At 40.2% G+C, this 21,360-nt stretch overlaps 1 protein-coding gene across 6 annotated transcripts in view; it reads right to left on the minus strand.

The window, feature by feature from the left end:
* The window catches only part of MITF (melanocyte inducing transcription factor), a 192,932-nt gene that overhangs the window by 73,197 nt on the left and 98,375 nt on the right, over positions 1-21,360 (minus strand). The window contains exon 1 of one of the 6 annotated variants that reach the window (XM_061618657.1): positions 11,025-11,125. The exons of 4 other annotated variants lie outside the window; for them this stretch is intronic. In XM_061618657.1, the coding sequence (XP_061474641.1) occupies positions 11,025-11,080 (56 nt within the window). In that variant the 5' untranslated portion in view covers positions 11,081-11,125. Of the gene's footprint in view, positions 1-11,024; positions 11,126-21,360 lie in introns of those variants that run through there. One more of the 6 variants, XM_061618658.1, reaches the window with a different exon arrangement.

Here is a 21,360-nt window from a genome sequence, read left to right on the forward strand (position 1 = left end):
CCATTTGAAGGCTATATTGTGGCCTTTAAGGTTGTCAGGAGGACAGAGAGAAAGCTGTAACCCCAGATCCTGGCTAAATTAATTAAAATTAGAATTAATTAGAATAAGGGTGTGAGTTACTTCTTGAAGCTTACATCATCTGAGCCATAGTTACAAGAATTCAACCCTGTAATAGCTGGGATACATTAGCGTAAACATCCAGCCCCAAAAATGGTGTAGTGTTTGAAAATTAGCACACAAAGCCAATCAAGTAAAAGTCTGAGCTGCATTCCTAGCTCAGATCAAAAGCTGAAAGCTTTCACTAACGAAGATTTATCCCCATGTTTCAGGGGTGGGTGGGTGTTAACCTATTTAGCTTAATGCACTATTGTTACATCTAGTGTACCAGAAGCACTAGATTGGTTTGGAATGTGAAGGGATGAAAAGATTAAAATGCCCCCCCCCCAAAAAAATCCAGCCAATCTAAAGCTAATCTTCAAGCTACTACTTGAGTTCCCAAAGCTATTGCCACTTTTGCTTCAAACAAGCAACAGAAAAATAAGAGCCGTCAATTCATAACTAAACAAGTGGCATTTTGGGGAGATGTGATCTGAGTAATGAAAGAGCAGCAGAGATCCATTCTGAAAGCACTACTCATCTCCACGTGCAAAAATCAAGGATAGAACCTTGAATGGGATGAAGAAAGTGACGGCTCTCCTGCTGTACACAGAAAGACAAAACCGAAAGAAGCTCTCTCAGCTACCAGTCTGGTGCCTTCAACTGGGTTGTTTTTTAAGGTAAGCAAACCTATCAAACATCACAAGATAAAATCCACACAAATAAGAACATAAGAACATAAGAAGAGCCTGCTGGATCAGGCCAGTGGCCCATCTAGTCCAGCATCCTGTTCTCACAGTGGCCAACCAGGTGCCTGGGGGAAGCCCGCAAGCAGGACCCGAGTGCAAGAACACTCTCCCCTCCTGAGGCTTCCGGCAACTGGTTTTCAGAAGCATGCTGCCTCTGACTAGGGTGGCACAGCACAGCCATCATGGCTAGTAGCCATTGATAGCCCTGTCCTCCATGAATTTGTCTAATCTTCTTTTAAAGCCATCCAAGCTGGTGGCCATTACTGCATCTTGTGGGAGCAAATTCCATAGTTTAACTATGTGCTGAGTAAAGAAGTACTTCCTTTTGTCTGTCCTGAATCTTCCAACATTCAGCTTCTTTGAATGTCCATGAGTTCTAGTATTATGAGAGAGGGAGAAGAACTTTTTTCTCTCCACTTTCTCAATGCCATGCATAATTTTATACACTTCTATCATGTCTCCTCTGACCTGCCTTTTCTCTAAACTAAAAAGCCCCAAATGCTGCAACTTTCCTCGTAAGGGAGTCGCTCCATCCCCTTGATCATTCTGGTTGCCCTCTTCTGAACCTTTTCCAACTCTATAATATCCTTTTTGAGATGAGGCGACCAGAACTGTACACAGTATTCCAAATGCAGCCGCACCATAGATTTATACAACGGCATTATGATATCGGCTGTTTTATTTTCAATACCTTTCCTAATTATTGCTAGCATGGAATTTGCCTTTTTCACAGCTGCCGCACACTGGGTCGACATTTTCATCGTGCTGTCCACTACAACCCCAAGGTCTCTCTCCTGGTCGGTCACCGCCAGTTCAGACCCCATGAGCGTATATGTGAAATTAAGATTGTTTGCTCCAATATGCATAATTTTACACTTGTTGATATTGAATTGCATTTGCCATTTTTCTGCCCATTCACTCAGTTTGGAGAGGTCTTTTTGGAGCTCTTCGCAATCCCTTTTTGTTTTAACAACCCTGAACAATTTAGTGTCGTCAGCAAACTTGGCCACTTCACTGCTCACTCCTAATTCTAGGTCATTAATGAACAAGTTGAAAAGTACAGGTCCCAATACCGATCCTTGAGGGACTCCACTTTCTACAGCCCTCCATTGGGAGAACTGTCCGTTTATTCCTACTCTCTGCTTTCTGCTTCTTAACCAATTCCTTATCCACAAGAGGACCTCTCCTCTTATTCCATGACTGCTAAGCTTCCTCAGAAGCCTTTGGTGAGGTACCTTGCAAACGCTTTTTGAAAGTCTAAGTACACTATGTCCACTGGATCACCTCTATCTATATGCTTGTTGACACTCTCAAAGAATTCTAATAGGTTACTGAGACAGGACTTTCCCTTGCAGAAGCCATGCTGGCTCTGCTTCAGCAAGGCTTGTTCTTCTATGTGCTTAGTTAATCTAGCTTTAATCATACTTTCTACCAGTTTTCCAGGGACAGAAGTTAAGCTAACTGGCCTGTAATTTCCAGGATCCCCTCTGGATCCCTTTTTGAAGATTGGCATTACATTTGCCACTTTCCAGTCCTCAGGCACGGAGGAGGACCCGAGGGACAAGTTACATATTTTAGTTAGCAGATCAGCAATTTCACCTTTGAGTTCTTTGAGAACTCTCGGGTGGATGCCATCCGGGCCCGGTGATTTGTCAGTTTTTATATTGTCCATTAAGCTGAGAACTTCCTCTCTCGTTACCACTATTTGTCTCAGTTCCTCAGAATCCCTTCCTGCAAATGTTAGTTCAGGTTCAGAGATCTGCCCTATATCTTCCACTGTGAAGACAGATGCAAAGAATTTATTTAGCTTCTCTGCAATCTCCTTATCGTTCTTTAGGACACCTTTGACTCCCTTATCATCCAAGGGTCCAATTGTCTCCCTAGATGGTCTCCTGCTTTGAATGTATTTATAGAATTTTTTGTTGTTGGTTTTTATGTTCTTAGCAATGTGCTCCTCAAATTCTTTTTTAGCATCCCTTATTGTCTTCTTGCATTTCTTTTGCCAGAGTTTGTGTTCTTTTTTATTTTCTTCATTCGGACAAGACTTCCATTTTCTGAAGGAAGACTTTTTGCCTCTAAGAGCTTCCTTGACTTTGCTCGTTAACCATGCTGGCATCTTCTTGGCCCTGGCGGTACCTTTTCTGATCTGCGGTATGCACTCCAGTTGAGCTTCTAATATAGTGTTTTTAAACAACTTCCAAGCATTTTCGAGTGATGTGACCCTCTGGACTTTGTTTTTCAGCTTTCTTTTTACCAATCTCCTCATTTTTGTGAAGTTTCCTCTTTTGAAGTCAAATGTGACCGTGTTGGATTTTCTTGGCAATTGGCCAGTTACATGTATGTTTAATTTAATAGCACTGTGGTCACTGCTCCCAATCGGTTCAACAACACTTACATCTCACACCAGGTCCCGGTCCCCACTGAGGATTAAGTCCAGGGTTGCCGTCCCTCTGGTCGGTTCCATGACCAACTGGTCTAGGGAATAGTCATTTAGAATATCTAGAAACTTTGCTTCTTTGTCATGACTGGAACACATATGCAGCCAGTCTATGTCCGGGTAGTTGAAGTCACCCATTACTACCACATTTCCTAGTTTGGATGCTTCCTCAATTTCATATCTCATCTCAAGGTCTCCCTGAGCGTTTTGATCAGGGGGACGATAGATCATTCCCAGTATTAAGTCCCTCCTGGGGGACTTAATATTTAGTCACTACTGTTTTCCTGAAGGCGGAAGAACAAAAATGGAGGTTTCAAGAGCTGAGTAAAACACACCTCTCACTAAAACCAATAAAGCAGCAGCATTTATTCAAGATGTGACACTAGCAAGATGGTTTAAGTGTCCTGGGCCAACAGGTAAGAGAAGTTAAAACTTAAAAAAAATTCTTCTAATTAATTCATATTTGTTTGGATGGAAGGGACCATTATATAGCCATGCACACACAGAGGGTACAATCCAGAGAAAATGAAAGAGTTCTTACTAAGCATTATTTACCAAGTTAAACATTCTTACTACATCCCATAAACACAGTTCAATCCCACCAATTTGAATGGGGCTTAGGGTTGGCTCCATTAAACCTTCTTCGTTCTATTGAGTTGGCTGTGTTTTAAATGGATCTGATCTTTTATACATGTTATTGCAGAGCGCTTCAGGTTGTTCTTACTCTTGTTTTCACTCTTTGTTTATAGTGTTTGTTTTGTAAGTTGCTTTGAAATCACCTTTCTGAAAACGAGGAACTAATAATTATAATAAGTAAATAATATAAAAAATATCTCTGGTGGATGGTTGAATCTACATGAGACACAGGGACCGAACTACCCTGTGATTAGATGGAGTTCCACAATTCTTTCCTCCATGTTTTTCTTAAACAAAGGGAAGCCTGGGATGTCTGCAAGCCTCAGCAGTCTTTTGTCCCCTGAGCAGGGAGGAAAGCATCAGGGAGAGACTGCTTTACTCTGCCTCCCTGGATACTTTCAAAATTTCTCTTTCAAGCCGTGCTTTTCATCTGTGAGATTCCCTATAACTTTTAGTCCTGATGAGTCATTTTAAACAAAGAAGAATCTTTCTGACAAATCTCCACCGATGTTGCTTTTCAACAATATTCTCGGATGTCCACCTCCATAGATAAGTCTCTCAGACGTGAAAAATGTTGTGTCAGAGCTTATTCTTAACCACATTCATCTTTCATTTGGACTGCGTATATAGGCTGCCATTCAGAGCTTTCTTCTCAATAACTGCACTAAAGTTAGAAGGGCTATCACTCAGGAGGAGACCACATGTTTTGCATCCAGAGGGTGTCCAGTTCAATCTTTAGTATTATGCCTTTGGGGGGGGGTCTAGGTCAAATCACACTGTCAAATTCTTCTCTTCACCTTAATAGTGGTAGTTCTCCTTCCTTCCCCGACTCTGCTTACTTTTTTCCCCTTTTGCTTCCATTTCCGTGGCAGCTGTGGCCTCCTCTCTCTTTCCCATAGTTAATTTTTTTCTCCTTTTGGCAGTAGCGATGGCAGCAGTGGTGAGGCTCTCTACCTCTACCTCCTCCTTTCCTGCCTCACTGTAGGAAGGGGGATGTTGGAGAGTGTCACTAGGAGGCAGTGGGGCTGCTGACTGTGGTCAATGAGTGTGGCCACTGGTGCCTCAGTTTTCCCACCCACCCACCATGGGACAGCCCTGCATCTTCAGGTAGAGCAGGGAATGTCTCCGACCTGAAACCCTGGAGAGCCACTGTCAATCAGTATAGACCAGCCTTTCCCAACCAGTGTGCCTCCAGATGTTGTTGGACCACAATTCCCATCTTTCCTGACCATTAGCAATGCTAGCTGAGGCTGATGGGAGTTGTGGCCCAACAACATCTGGAGGCACACTGGTTGGCAAAGGCTGGTATAGACAATACTGAGCTAGGACCAAGGGTCTGACTCAATATAAGGGAACTGCCTATGGTCCACCTGGATTCCTAGCTTGCTTTTACATGAAATCGCAATCCTTTCCTTTATTAAATAACACAGCATTGTTCCATTCTTCATAGAGGCAGAAATGAACTTTTCAATGGTTGTGAAAAATGAGTCCTCCCATTGGTAGGATCATTATTTGCCATTAATTCTTGGCCTTTTTAACAGAAGGATTATAAATCCTGATTTATATACTTGCGACCCAGCTGTAAATGTAATTGGGTGTTAACACTACTGTGTCCTTTTGACCAGTGCACCATGGAATATCCTATAAAACATAATAAGTGGTTTAGAAGAATACAACATAAACTGTTTTAATCCAGTCAATGATTCTGTGCATAACATGCACAATAGTATTTTTCTCCTTCTCGCATAACACTTTGTACTTCATCCCTAAACTTAATAATTGACTGCAGGCTGTACCACCACTGAATTCAGCAGGCTTGTTGGCTGGCATGATTTAAACTAGTACTGTATCTTTAAAAAAACAACTTCACATTCAACTTTGTCCTTTTCTGCCAAGGAAACCTGGCAAAAACTATTCTCATATTCTGATTGATAAGGGCAACAGATACTGTGTTGCAAGGGTGCCACAGACTATAGCCATTACAGAAAACTCCTGAAAGAATAGCCCATATGTTCTGGAACATCTAAACAGTTTGGATAAAGAATCACAGACCTTGATCTTTGTGCTGGGATAGCCACTGGTGATGCCAGTATAAAGTTTTTAAAGATATCTTAAAATTCTATCAGGTTTTCATAGAATTGCAATTGATGCCCCTAGAGTGAGAGACAGCAGTGTCTCCGCACAATGGAATCCAACTCTTATTTTCACTCATCTAGACTTCAAGACAAAAATAGCCCTTTACTTGGGGCCCACAGAACCACACAGGTGGGCTTGCATGCATAACAATAATTTCCTTTTGGAAAAGGGGAACAGGGAAAACGGGAAAATTTCACTAATCCTATCAAGAAGCTTTGAAATTTGCACTGAATTGCTCATGAATTTTCATGAAGACTTTTTTTTAAAAAAAGATCACTAGCTTATGCTGAAATGTGAAGAACTGAAGACTGGTCCATCCCTAGTTGGTACTGATAATTTTTATTATGTTTTAAATGTTTAGAATGTACAGTCCATTGGGATGAGCCCATACTAGCCCCAAGTGTAAATAGTCACTGGAATGGCTATCTATGATAAATAAGAATAATCTCCAGCAGGAAAACTTTACCAAAATATTTCCCCCCTTTCATGTGCAAGCAGACCATTTATGTGGGCTAGTAAGTTTTATATTCTTATTTTAAAAGATGCCAGTTTAAGATAATAGGGATTAGTGCCGAGATCAAGTGATTTGTCCACGGGTGAACAATGTGTTCCATCAAGATCTGAGTCAGTTTTGCCTGAGGAATTTACATACAGGTACAATCTTTAGATTTGAAAACTACAGGAAGATTTCACACACTTTAAATCTATTTCTTTTGAGACCAGAAAAAGATAATAAACAGCTTGCAGATTCATTGGGCCAAATTAAGTCTTGCTTTACCTTTCTCCCCAACTCCTGGGCTCTGAAAGATTAAGCTTGAGGGATGAAACCAAGTTACCTAGTGTGGACTGAGGAACAAAGTGCGACTGGGAAAGGATTTGGGATTATTGCCAGATAGATGCAGTCTGCTGGCCTTGTATTGCCTACATGGTAGAGATGACCCATTTGCCACTGCATACAATTTATGAATTCTCTAACCCTGCATATACTAGCCTGGCTCTGGCACAGTGCTAAACCATGGTTTAGCATTACTGCAGACACACTAGAACAGGCCTGCTTGAATCTTGGGTTTGTGCACTCCCACTTTCCCTGCCCTTCTTCATGAGAAGGTATTGAAAGCTTTCATTTTAGAACTAACCATAGTTTCCTCTGACACACAAAACTCATGGGAAACTTTGGCTTTCCATTATTTCCTAACCGTCCCAAAGTGGTTAAAACACCAGTGAACATGTACAGCAGGTTGTATCTAATGAAGTTGTCTCGTTTGCACAAAGACTTCCACTTGCACAACAGAATTTCCTTTCCCTCTCCTCTTCCCACATCCCACCCCCTCAAATCTGCTGTGGGTTTTTCCCAACCTTGCAGAGCAGATTTGGGAAGGTGGGGAAAATGGGGAGATGAGAGGGAGTAGAAGTTCTAGTGAGCAACTGGAAGTCCTTGCATGAATGGGGTGATTTCATTGGATACAACAAACTGAGTCCAGATAGAAATGACACCCATGTAATTTGTCTATGCAGATACCATTCTGTTTAAATGGTCTTGCTGGGGGTGGGGGGAGCTCATATATACACAGCACATAAGTTGCCAGAGATCACCCACATACTAACACAGTTGTCCATTTATTTATTTATAATATTTCTATCCCAGCCTTCCTCATGCATTTTAATGCTTACAACAGAACAATAACTTATCAGTCACACCTCTGACTTCACCTATTGACTAATAACAATGACAGGCAGGAGCAGCCAGGCTAGAAGGGTTCTTGCACATTTACTCCATAACTTACTTTCTAGGAGGGCTAGAGACTTACTTTTTAAAAACAAAGCTCAGATCCTGGGCTACCTGCCGGGGTGTCAGTGACATTCTTCATGTGCACCATGGCACCCATGGGCAATGGGTTGATGACCCTGGCTCAAAGCCTTCCTTAAAAGGAGTTTTTAGCACTGCATGAGAAGGTCAAGGAGGAGGGAGCATAATAAACCATCCTAGGTCCTGCTACAGAAATAAAAGAAGCTCTCTCCCTTGTTTCAACCAACATACATTGGACCTGCTAAGAGGACACTGTGGGTTATCTGTGTGCATGGGAAAACTCATATGGCAGGAGATGGCTTTTCTGATATCCTGGTTCTAAACCATATGGGGCTTCAAAGGTTGTAACCAACACTAGTCTTAACACTGCATCAAAAGCCCAAGAAGGGTGGTGGGGGTGCAAAACAAACTTTCCTAGGATCTGGTACAGAAATAGGTTCTGGTATCTGTATGCATGGGCAGGCTCATATGACAGGAGATGGCTTTTCCAATATCCTGGTTCTAAAGTATATAGGGCTTTAAAGGACTTACCCAACACTTTGAAATAGCTCCAGAAACAGTGAGCCACTACAGTGGTTTTCAGTGATGAGACAACATGCTCCTGATACCAGCATCCAATCAACAACCTGGGCAAGATATTTTGCACAAGGTGAAGATCCCAAACACTTTTTCAAAGGCAGCTTCATGCAGAGACAACATTGCAGTAATCCAACAGACCCACATATGGATGTTGTGTAAGTTAGGGGCATTGACACAGGAAGGCAATGGTAAACCACCTCTGAATACCGCTTACCATGAAAACCATATTCGTTGGGTCGCCATAAGTCGGAATCGACTTAGAGGGCAGTCCATTTCCATTGTTTCCATTTAAGGGCATTTAAATAAGACAGGAGCTATGTAGACTGCTTGCACTGGTAACAGCTTTGCCTGTCACCATCATCACATTTAAATTAGGTCTCAGAGCTGATACCACCATAACTTTTTTAAACACACACACTAATGTGCATAGCCTGGATTTTCTTGCAGGAGATTCATAAGAAGGCAGTTTAGTTGTGCTCATGGATCTTTCCATTATTATTATTATTATTATTATTATTATTATTATTATTATTATTATTATTATTATTATTATTATTATTATTATTAAATTTATATCCCACCCTTCCTCCCAGTAGGAGCCCAGGGCATATTTCCATTGTTATTCCTTGGGGAGAGGGTATGGCCCTGACAGCTTGTGTCATGTCTTTTACTCTAGATTTCCTCTCTGAGAAACTCTAGAATAACATTCACAAATGCACTGCAATCACACATATCGCTAAACCATGGTTTAGTGCTTTGTGGACAAGCTACAGCAAGTTCAAGCAAAGTATCAGGCTGCATACACACACCCTTCCCATCTCCTCCTCCTGTTAAACTGGTAGGAGGGAATTCTACAAAGATTAGTTTCAGATTGAGACATTGTCATCTTCTTGTGTCACACAATCCAGGAATAGTGGCGTGCAAAAAACTCTTTTGACTTTCAAGGCAAACCAACTTCAAACTCTGGTCTATGAATCTGGCTTGTTGAACTAACCAGAGCTTGTTTTAAGCTAGGACTGGACAAATTGATAAGACTTTTTTTAAAAAATGGACCTGTTCTCCACAGCTGAGCTGGAAGATGAGAAGAGGGGAGTGTATAAACCCAGCCACTATGGTTTGGCATTACTTGCATACACAGACACAGTGTGAATACTAAACACATTAAACAGGTATTGCTGAAGCTTTCAAATGTACAGGTAATCTTTCATTTACACAAAGTAAAGATTAAGAAAAATTAAAAACAGCATAATGATCAAATTTTGTGAAACAGCTCACACATGCATATGCATGCATGCACAGTCACACATTCACAATATGCTGCCATAGTGATCAAGATTAAACAAGATCAAAGCTCCTATAATTTTTTAAAATCTACAACCTGCTAAACAATTGTACCCTAAGTAGTATTTTTCCATTTTCCCTCCTTCATGTCTTTCAAACACACCTTCACAAGCTACTGAGCAACAATGCTTTTGCTACTCTAATGAGAGCCTCTCTCATGACCCAAGAACATTCACTAAATAATTATTAAGCTCTGGAGGAGTGGGTTTTGTTTTGTTTTTTGCCTGAGTTCACAGTTCAACAAAATGCTGCAAGTGGATTTGCTTGAATGCTTCATTCTTTTGTGGAGACACACACCTTTCAAAACTGGTTGGATATCTTTTACCAAGCTGTAAAATAGAGGAGCAACAACCAACTACTTAAAAAGATCCCAGAAGAATATTTCAAATACCTAGCAGCCAGACCTGTATGAAAATACTTTCTTAGTCATTGGTAAGTAATACCTAGACAATAACCCTCCACCAACAACTTTCTTCCCTATTTACTCCTTCAGCGGCAGCCCCTTACATTGGACCAAAGACCACGCAGAAGCTTATTTCATGTATGCTGACATACAGAAGGACAGGAGCACCACTGAATGGAGAGCTTGTAGCTATTTTGACCAGGCCCTAAGAGTTTGGGACTCCTCTTCTTCAAACTTCTTAATGAAAAATTGCCACCCTGGGCTCCTACTGGGAGGAATGATGGAATATATATCAAATAATAAATAAATAAATAAAAATAATAAATAAAAATGCCACTGCTTGTTCTTTTTTTTCTATTACACCCACGATAACAGATATGTTAACTGCAACAAAGCAATGCCGATCACAGATGTAATGTTTTAAAAAGCACTAGCAGCTAAAAATATATCAAACTGAGAATAAAACAGCATTATGTTGTAGTCTGCCTAAACCAAACAATACATATATATACAGGCTCGAAAGGAAATGTGCTTGTTATCAGAAAATGCATAACGTTGTTTTAATCCAAATTCAGTGTTTTCTCTCGCCTGTAAATTCTTATTACTGTAACAAGAACGAAAAAGCCACTAAAAAGATATACCACTTATCTGTTCTCCACTGTTTAAGTTATTTTCATTATCTCACTCAAGCGGACACAGCTGCTGTACCTTTTAGATAGCGAGAAGCTAAAACAGCACAGTGTGTTTAATCGCTCATCGTGGTGGTGTTTTTTTTAAAAAAACGGATCACCATGTTAAAACAGAGAGCTCTTTGCCCCCCTCAAATGAAGTGTCACTTACAGATAGCAGCTTTGAAAAGAGCAAGGAATGAACATCGGGATTCTAAGAGCTTCCATCTTTCCCCCCTTCCTGTTTAAGGTGCTCTGCAAAGCCCTTGGAGAAGAGTCAATGTCAAACCAAGTCCTGGCACTGGATGTGTCACTAGGGGTGGCTCTTGATAAAGGCCTTGGCAACTCCAATCCAAACGGAGCTCAGTGCTGAAATGGTGCTCTAGTGTGTCTGCATTAGCAGACCTGTTTAATCCAGCACCTATCTGAATACTATGAGAGGTGGGGGGAAGCACTTCATTTCACCAGGGGAGGGAAGCTGGGTTAGGGGGAGAAAAAGAAAGAACTGTAGAAGTTATAATGCATCAAATGGAATTTTGCTTTTGAAGACAGAACACATATGCAACTGCTGGTTTTCTTCTCCTGAGCTAGTCGACATACTGTAGTATTTTTTGCTATCAGGATTCCTATCAGCATGGGGAAATAAATCTGAACATGAAAGAGATTTAGGGCTTTGCTTTAGGAAGAAAAGAAATAAACACTCAAATATGTCTGCCATCTAGACCATACAGTAACACCTATGTGTACGCCACACTGAACTTAGAAGTCCATTTTCTCCACCAACCTAAGTACAGGAGATACCATCCCATGTAAAAACAAGTGTTTCACTGCATTCACATGTACTTCAGTGTAACATGACCAAATGGATACCTGCACTGAAATTTTGTTCCTACAATATTATGAACAGTGCCTTAAGAACCCAGTTTAATTTACAGTAATCCAGTCCTGCAACATAGCTCAGTTAAGCACTTAATATGCTTCAGTCACCATTCTGTCGGTTTCACATCCTCATGAAAATCCTATTCATAGGGTTCGCCATAAATTGGAATCGACTTGAAGGCAGTACATTTACGTATATTGAGCTATACCCTCTATTGTGGATTAATTAATCTTGAGAGTTCTTGCGAACATTAACATTTGGAGGGTCTTTGACTATGTGGGAAAAGGTTTATCCTTTTGCTTCTCTAGGCCAGGGACATAGCCAACCTTTCTCACTAGGGGGGGCTACCACATTTCCAAGAACTGAATATAAAATTGGTGACTTAGAATCATAGAATAGTAGAGTTGGAAGGGGCCTATAAAGCCATCAAGTCCAACCCCCTGCTCAATGCAGGAATCCAAATCAAAACATTCCCGACAGACTTCCTTATAGTCAGACATGTGTATGTGTGTATTTTAGTATGTACGACACAAAACATATGTTGCCATGGCTGGAGGGGAAGGGAGGGGAATCAGGCTGTTGAACAGCCTGATTAGAGAGGATCTGACTTTAATATATCCTTTATCCCATTGGAGTGATTCAGATTTGTTTGTGTCTAGTCATCAGACCATCACAAAACAAAGGTTTAGCTAGAAGGAAAGTAATACAAGGTAACATCAATAGTAATTAACTCAGACCCAAATAAAGAAACAAGTTTAAAATTCTAAATTTCCCTGGCAAATCACAGATCTCCTTTGCCCTTTCAAAAGGAGTGTTCCCCTTTTAACATCTATTAAAATAAAATGGGAAGAAATAAAATGAATGTATTCAAATCTGAATAAATATACATAAAACTTAAGGAATAAAAACATAAAACAAACATAATTCAGAATCTCCCTGGCAGGATACAGCATTCTCTCAAGAATTTTCTCCTCTCATGAGTTACCACAAATAGAAAATGTCCAGTCTTCACAGTTGTATATTTACCTTGTCCACCCATAGATAAATTATAGACTCATGGTCAGGTCTCTCTCCATCTCTCCCTAAAATTTTCCCCAAATGTTGCTCTCTCGATGCTTTGTATAAAGGACACTATATAATAGTACATGCTTTGTATAAAATATGCTATATAATAATACATACAGCATCAACTTTGTCTAAACCACAAGAACAGGTATGTTCAGAATACTGCATATTCTTGAACTTTCCTTCTAAAACAGTTGAAGGCAGATTTAATTGGGCTTTAGTAATGCTAGTGTGGCGTAGTGGTTAAGGTGTTGGACTATGACCTGGGAGACCACGGTTTGAATCCCCACACAGCCATGAAACTCACTGGGTGACCTTGGGCCAGTTACTGTCTCTCAGCCTCACAAAAAGCCTATTCATAGGGTCGTCGTAAGTCGGAATCGACTTGAAGGCAGTACATTTACATTTTTAAAGGTTATCCAGCACATCCTTAAAATAACAAGGTTATTTTCTTAAAATCAGAGGCATTTAAGAGAAATTATTTGTTGGTGCTATTTTAGAGACTGACATAGGTACTCTGTCCATCTGAAAGGATACATCAGACAATTTCTGCTTCAAAGATTTTTTAAGGACGCTCCATCCCCAAATGTTTTACATATAGTTCAGAAAAGCCTAATGTCATCACTAGGAATGAAACAATCCCAAGAGTGATTGCCCGTGTACTCAAAGGCTCCCTGAGGAGAACAGCGAGGCTCACTAACAATATTTTTAGTCAGAAGTTTAACATAATTATACCACCACTTGTGTTATTATTGTTATTGCCAGTTCAGCTCTGCATAGGCCAATGACCATATAAATTTGTTTTGGCCTACCTCCAAGAGACTTCAATCTTCAGAAGCCCACACCTGGACCCCACAGAAAAGGTAACTGAGAAGAGCTAAAACTAGCAAATTTGACATTGTATTGCAGAGCTTGTATTGGTTCAAAAAGCAATTAGCCTCCATTTGGTTGCACTGCCATTCTTTCTCATTCATGATTTGACATTTCCAACAAACGCTTACACTATGCAAGAATATTTATTGCTATAGCTATTATAACACATTTTGGACTGCTATTAACTATAGCTTTAAGAAACTTGTCATTTGTTTGCTGCATTTCCAGCTGTATATCAATAATATACATGCACATTGCTCTACCCAATGCATGCAGCCGACAAAAATATAGAAATCCACACCATAATAAATCAGTTGCAGCTGCACGTGATTCAGGTTGACCCACACCTATGTTCCACTATGTAAGGACATTTCTTACAGGTAAGTGTGCATAAAATTGCAGACTTGGGCCAATACAATTGGTGAGCTCTTTATACAGATATCCCCCCTTTAAAAAAAAATCAAAGCAGCTGTGCAGGTGTCTTAGTCAGGACATTCAGAGGAGGGAGGATGTTAACCCTTTTTAACTGTGCCATTCCACCACACTACGGTTGCCAGGTCAAAAGCATCCCAAACTCAGAGATTTCAGGGGCAGGCCTTAGTGATGTCATGGGGCGGGCCCTAGTGATGTAATGGAGATAGGCCCTAGTGATGTCATTAAGTATGATACATCAAGCGTCAACCGCAGTTGCTTAGAGCATACCACTCAAACAAAAAAAATTCTTTGATTGGAAATTAAGATGGAAATCTTATATAAATGAGGGTGTTTCCAGGTCCAGCTGAAGTGACAGGATCATTCCTACTCACCTGCTTAGAGAGCCTGGGTAGGGAACATTTAATCTATCCTACTTGTTCTGGCAAGAAGGGTTTAAGTGCCCTCAGGCCAGGCCAGTCACCAGAAAGCCATTGTAGGAAAAAGGGAACCTAATGTTGTGACGATGTTAGATGGGAACACTCAGGGTGGATGCCCCTACAGGCTGTAATTCTAAACACACTTACTAAGGGACTAAGCCCCATAGAATTCAACAGGACTTACTTCTGAGTAGATATTTTTAGAATTGTGCTATAGGTAAGGCTTGACTAGGGATCCTCTGCAACAATATCCATATCAAAGCAGGTTGGCAATCACTGCCTGGAATGCCCTGCCTCCCTTTTAACATGGCTGCTCCAAACTTCTTTACAGACTTGACACTTCACTGCAGAAAGAGGTTTGACAAATGGGTAAGAGTTAAGAAGATTCTCTACTCTTTCCTGCCTACTCTGTGGGCTGCTACTGACAGCCCAATTCCAGTGGGTAATAATTGACAGAGAGAAAACAGAAATGGTTTGGGCTACCTCCACAGGCAGTAGATTGGGAACAGCAGCAATTGAAGCCACATTTCCCAGTATGTGAATTCTCTTTTACCACTATTGGGCAAAAAACAAACCATCATGCAAATAGCAAGGTGTATCATCAGTGGATTTAAGGAGGTTGAGCTGACCACATGAAACCATTGTTTCTTGCTTCTATGGATGTAAGGGAGTAAGGTCAGAGATAAATGAAATGCAAATAGAAAAAGAAAAGACAGTGATGAATATTAATAGCTGGGAATCTCTTTCTAGCCTTTAAATGAAATTCCCAGGGTTTGGCAACACCCCGCATAACTAGGGAGGGAGCAAAAGAACAGCCTGAGGCTGGTGTAGTAATCTCATTTTTACGACAGTGGTGTGAAAACTGTGTGTCCCTCTCCCTCTGATGATGTTGGATTCCAACTCCCATTGTCCCCAGCCGATAGTGATGAGGATGATGAGAGCTGAAACCCCACAGTATCTGGAGGGCCACGGATTCCCCATTCTCGTTTTAGGGAGAGAAGTGGGAGTTCAACAGCTTACCTTATTCAGAGCACTTATGATACAGCTTTTTGACATTTGTGGTAGCATTAGTCTCAAAGATGCATCCAAACAGGGACAACAATACCCTCTAGTTCAAGTGGCAGCTTCCCACCATCTCTCCTTTTCCCATGTTCAAAGAACCGACAGCCCTTCAGTCAATGCAATCCACAATCATGCTTGTTAGTAAATTGCAAAATTTATATTATTCAGTATCAGTTTATTGAACAGCACTAAATACTCTTTTGTCACTTTGTTTCTGAAAAGAGTAAATAATGGATTTCAATGAGCCTTCTACTTGCCTATAGGCAGAACGTAACAGTCTACATAGATTATTTGATTTCTATTTGTTTTTTTAAAAAGAGAGGCATAGTTGGAACAATTCACATATGGCAATGATGAAAAGCCCTTTTGTAGCCTAAACACTGGAGAAACTGTTCCTCCTTATATAAAGATTGCTCCTGTAGTTTTGCCAGTCATGGTGAATTTGCGTTAGCTACTACGTAACTCCCAAGAGGGCAGCTGTAACGTGCATACCTGACCTTATGAAGAGAATGGTAAAGTGGAAGTATCATTGCATATTGCTGGTGGGTGTTCTGTCCCATCCACATAGTTGGAATTATGCAAGAATTATGATAGAATATTTTTAGCAGGCAATAAGATCTTTAAAACAATCAAATGAAGGAAAATGAAAGATGCAATCAATTTATTCTGCACTAAAGAGATATAGCTGGCTTCATGTGGTAAGTTCTAAAGCCAAAAAGGTATTACCTTGGTATGCAAGGGCTAGTCCATCTTTTTGCTTGTAATTCAGTCTGTTGATTCTATAGGATGTAAATGCAATGTATACCAGTGCTTTTCTTCTGAAAATTCCTGATGACTTAGAGAGTTTCCATGCATGCCAGGAATGGATGCCTCCAGGAATGCCCAACCCTGATGAGGTCTCTATGCCTGGGTCAGATATTCCTAGAGGCATCTTCTGGTGGTGTGGAAACCTTTCATAGCATCATGTGGAAACTCCTGATAAGCAGTGCTATGCATTACATTGAAATACAAAAAAGAAAAAGGACAGCATCAAGATAATCTCAGAGAATGAAAAATGCTAAGAAAACCTTGAGGTCCCAATGCATTTTGATAACAGTTGTCATCCTGACAAAGATTTTAATTTCTTCAGTGGCGTAAAAACGTGCTTCAGAAGTATTTAATGCACACAACACTTTATTTCCCCTTCTAAGAAGGGCCATCAAGCAAAAGTAGTAAAGGTGCAGATAAGATCATGGGAAGGGCCATAGCTCAGCAAGAGAGCATTTGCTTTGCATGCAGAAGGTCCCAGGTTCAATCCTCAGCATCTCCAGTTAATTCTAGGAAAGACTCCTGCCTGACACCCTGCAGAACCTCTGCTATCTGTATAAACAATACTGAGATAAATGGACCAATGGTCTAATTCAGAATAAGGAAGCTTTCTATGTCCTATGTTCCAACTTAGAGTTGGTTCAAATGCTTTTGGAAAGAAACTAAACCATCAGAGATGCACACATCCACATCAGGATGTCACAGAACATGCAGAAACAAGCTTGTTAAGAAGACTTTTCCCCCTAATTGCTACTGCTTACCAGGAGGGAAAGGAAGCAAGGCAGCGGCGAAGTTGGTATAGTGGAAATGCACCAGTGGAGCCAATCCAGGACTTCTGCCAGTGCATTTGTACTACACTGACCTCACTACCAAGTTATCCCCTTTCCTGGTAAGCGACAGCAACCCACCTGCTGGGAAGCTAGCACCCTGTGAGCTGCTTCAGCAGTATACATCATTCTTTCCTTCTATTATATCCCCACAGCATTCCTAAGATGTAGACATGCAAGAGTGACTGGCCAAAGGCCACACTGTGGGCTTCATGTCTGAGTTGGGATATGAACCTGGGTCTTCCCAGTCTTAGTCTGGCAGTCTAACCATAACATCACACCGACTCTCATCCACCTAACAAAGCTAAAATACTACTGCTTCAAAGATGTGCCCTACTGTAGCTTTTATACAGATGGGGAGACCATAATATGTCAGATAGCAGATACTTCCCTAAACAATTATCTGCACAATTGTTTCTAACTAACTCTATCTAGAATTCAAGGTCAGGTTTGTGGGCCTGGTAAATAGCTACAGAATGCTAAGTGTCAGCTGAAAAAGAAAAATTGGAAAACTGGAGTGGGGAAAATGGAATGGAGTATCATGGAGAAGGACATGGGTGGGTGGCAGGCACTCTGAACAGGAACACTCCTTTATAAAGTGAGGATATACCACAATGTTTATTTACTTATTTTTGTACTTGTAGTCTGTTGCTATTCCCATTTGGGAGTATATGTAAACTGCCCAGAGAGCTTCGGCTATGGGGCGGTATACAAGTGCAATAAATAAATACATAAATAAATAAAATATGCACCCTTGTAATGGCTGAACTGGGCACAGAAGACCATAACATGGTGTGCCTTTCTTCATATTAATAAGCACATGGCAGAGACTGCATATGGACATCATGCTAAACCACAGTTTAACAAGACATGAATAAACCATTCATGCATTCCCTCCCCTCATCCTGCACAGCCAAACAGGGGGAGTTCAGAAACTTTCACTTCTGGTTTTAGTGAACCACAACTTACTGTGTCATCCAAACCTAAAACTGTCACTAATATTAACTATGGTTAGTTTAACCAACACAGCTTTAGAAACTATGGTTTGAAATTGTCTTGTTTTAAACTAACCACAGTTAATATTAACCACAGTTTGTTGATTCAGATAACAGGACAAACCATAGATAAGTAAAACTGAAATAAAAGCTTCCAAATTCCTCCTCTTAAGGATACAGGTTTGCTGTTGTTGTTATGTGCCTTCAAGTCGATTACGACTTATGGCAACTAAGGAGACAGGTAGGCTCATTCATATTTCACTAATATAGAATGTAGTCCAAACACAACCAAAGACCTTAAAGTTAAGGAATGGAATACAGTACTGCCAGAAGACACCTCCACTAATTGAAAAAGTCTTATGGAATCATACAGGTTTTGATTGAATTGTACATACTTTTACCTTTAAACATGTTAAACATTTTAAAGGTTTTTCCTGCAATTCTGAGGTGAGAACAATTACACAAAATCCAGAGAAGTCCCATGGATTGTTGCACCATGTTCCACACATTATTTTGGTATGTGTGAATCAGTTTGGTTCATTTTGAAGTGTAAACTAAATTAATTCCTCAAGAATCCTTACTGCCTTTCCATAAAATGGTGCTCAAGGTGGCTAATGGTAAAATGAAAACCAATTAAGCATATCCATGTGAATCACTATTCAAACCAACTTAATCGGGAGAGAGAGAGAGCGCTCCAACATCACCCATTGTGCCTAGTCTATTTTATAAATAACTGGAGAGTCCAATTATCTGCACAAGCATTACTAATGACTGTACATATATTGCATTTTGGCTGATTCTGCCTTTTCTTCAGACTCCCTGCACTGAAAAAACTACACCTGTGATTTTTGCCATTTATATATAGAACAGGAAGCAGGATAAGCCCATCTATAATAACAATATAGGTGACTCTGGCATGAGACATTTCAGTATTTATTAGAAAGAGGTTTCAGAAATGCAAGTTTCTGATTTGATAATAATCCTCAAGCTTTTTCTTGACTGCTCCTGAGTAAGTTATTTGGAAACTACCATGAGTCCTTGTGGAGAATCAAGACATCAGAGAAAATATTGTTTAAATGTTATGTAAATATAAAAAACAAGAATGTGGTTTGGAATACAGTATTATAGTGGCTATAATTGGGTAACAGTGAGAGATGAAAAGGTTTTCTCTAACTGAAGTCTTACTATTACTTTGTATGCAAATCTTCCTGCTAAATGTCAGTAAAGTTGCCACATTTAGCAAATCATAGGCCTTAGGTGTTCACAGTCCTGTCAGTTTATATACTAGACAGGAAAAATAAAAAGGCAGGTTTTGATAGGCCAAGTAATTAACATTCTATTGGCTTTCACTGGCACATAAATATAGGCTAATAGAATAGCAAATATAGAGATTGTAGAAGGTCACTGGTTGGAAGGTCCCAACTGACTGGGTATAAAAATCCCAACACTATCCAGGGTCAGTGGAAGTAATTTGGCCCTAATCACTTCAGGAAGGGAAGACACCGAAGCAGCAGCAGCAGCAGCAGACATGACACTACAAAGAGGGTGAAGAAGACTGACTGGAATCATTGAAGGCAGAAGCTGTGAGAGATAGTATGTAGAGGAAGACTCCAGAGAAGGTTCTCCAGAAAACCTTCTGGTCAAATTTATAACTAGCTGCAAAAAGATTTTGGAGGTTGCAACTGAGTTACTTTCTTTTTTGCTGTATCCTGGTGACTGTGACCAGAAGACTGACTTCAGAGAAGCTGAGGCAATTCTGCCACTTAAAAATTATTGTCTCAAGAAGCGGTGGGTCTGCTGTGAGAGTCCAGGTCTTATTTATGAGTTCTTCTGGGATAGGTAATTAGGGTAGAAGCAGTGAAAGGTCATTGGCGACTGGGTTTTGAGCATAGATAAGGTTATAGCAGCTTCCTTACAGCAGCAGTAGAAATCTAAGTAAATAACTAGTAAAGTATGTTGATAACATTTAGTCTTGTGCTTTATTTAAACATTTTATGTAAATAAGATGGAATAAATATATTTGTTTTAACTTTTAAATAAGTCTCTGTGTCTGTTAATTCTGTGCCTATAGCCAACAGCACACAATCAATTTTATAGCAGTGGGACTAAGGGAATACAGTTTTATCTCCAGGAGGTAGGACTGGTGAGCCAGATCTTCTGCCTTCAGTTATGAAGTTAATTACTTATCCAAGCATGCAGACAAGCAGGCCAGCAGAAAATTTACACATCAGATAGCAGTATTCATATTGGCCAATTTTCCTTCCTATAATTTTGTGCTTGTGTGCTGCCATAAAAGGTACATTCCTTGAGATGAGCCACTTAGCTTACAATTTAGTTTTAAAAACTATGTATGTTATGTTATAGCAGATAACTCTTGTCATAGCAGCATTGACTCAATTATGTGATATGGCAATTTTGCAAGGTTTTTAACATATACACTGTGCTTTAATAAATATTTGTCCAAGCATGTCATGCTAAAAATGAAAGGCTACTTCACAGATTATGAAACTAAGAGATATATCAAACTATAGTATGTGTAACTGTGGTTCACTCCCCCCAAGAAACCAGGCTCAAAGCTTGAGCATACTTGCTTATTCATTTTCATGTTGTTGTTGTTTCAATTTATTCCAGCCCTTCACTATCAGCTTCCAGTTAACAATTTAAAATTCAATATTAAAACCAGTTAAAACAAATTACATTCATAGGACCAGGGTGGGTTTTGAAAACCCATATCTCAGGTGTCAAAGACAAGGGTAAAGAGACACTGTTCCCACTGTGGCATGGACTGCCTTTTAGCAGCTAAGGCTGGTATGTCAGCCACAACTCTACCTGGAAAGAATTAGCCTTGCTTCTGTTAGCCATGTCTTATTAACCTCCCATTTTGTGCCAATATACCAAATGAACTGATGCTGCCTTTGAAAATAGTTCAAAATCTTCAATTCATTCAGAATACATCTCTAAGACTACTAACTGTGGGCTCATCCATACTTCTGTTTAATCTGCAAGGTAAGACCCTTGCGTCTCCATTAATTCTCCCTCTTCCATATGATGTTGGCCTCTAATCATTGCCTTCCCACGCTTTCTCCCCTCTCTTAATCTGTATTCTCATATCAGCTATACTGCAAAAAGGAGAGAAAGAGCTGCTGAG

This window comes from Rhineura floridana, chromosome 3 (genome assembly GCF_030035675.1).
Source record: "Rhineura floridana isolate rRhiFlo1 chromosome 3, rRhiFlo1.hap2, whole genome shotgun sequence".
NCBI classification, from domain to species: Eukaryota; Metazoa; Chordata; class Lepidosauria; order Squamata; family Rhineuridae; genus Rhineura; species Rhineura floridana.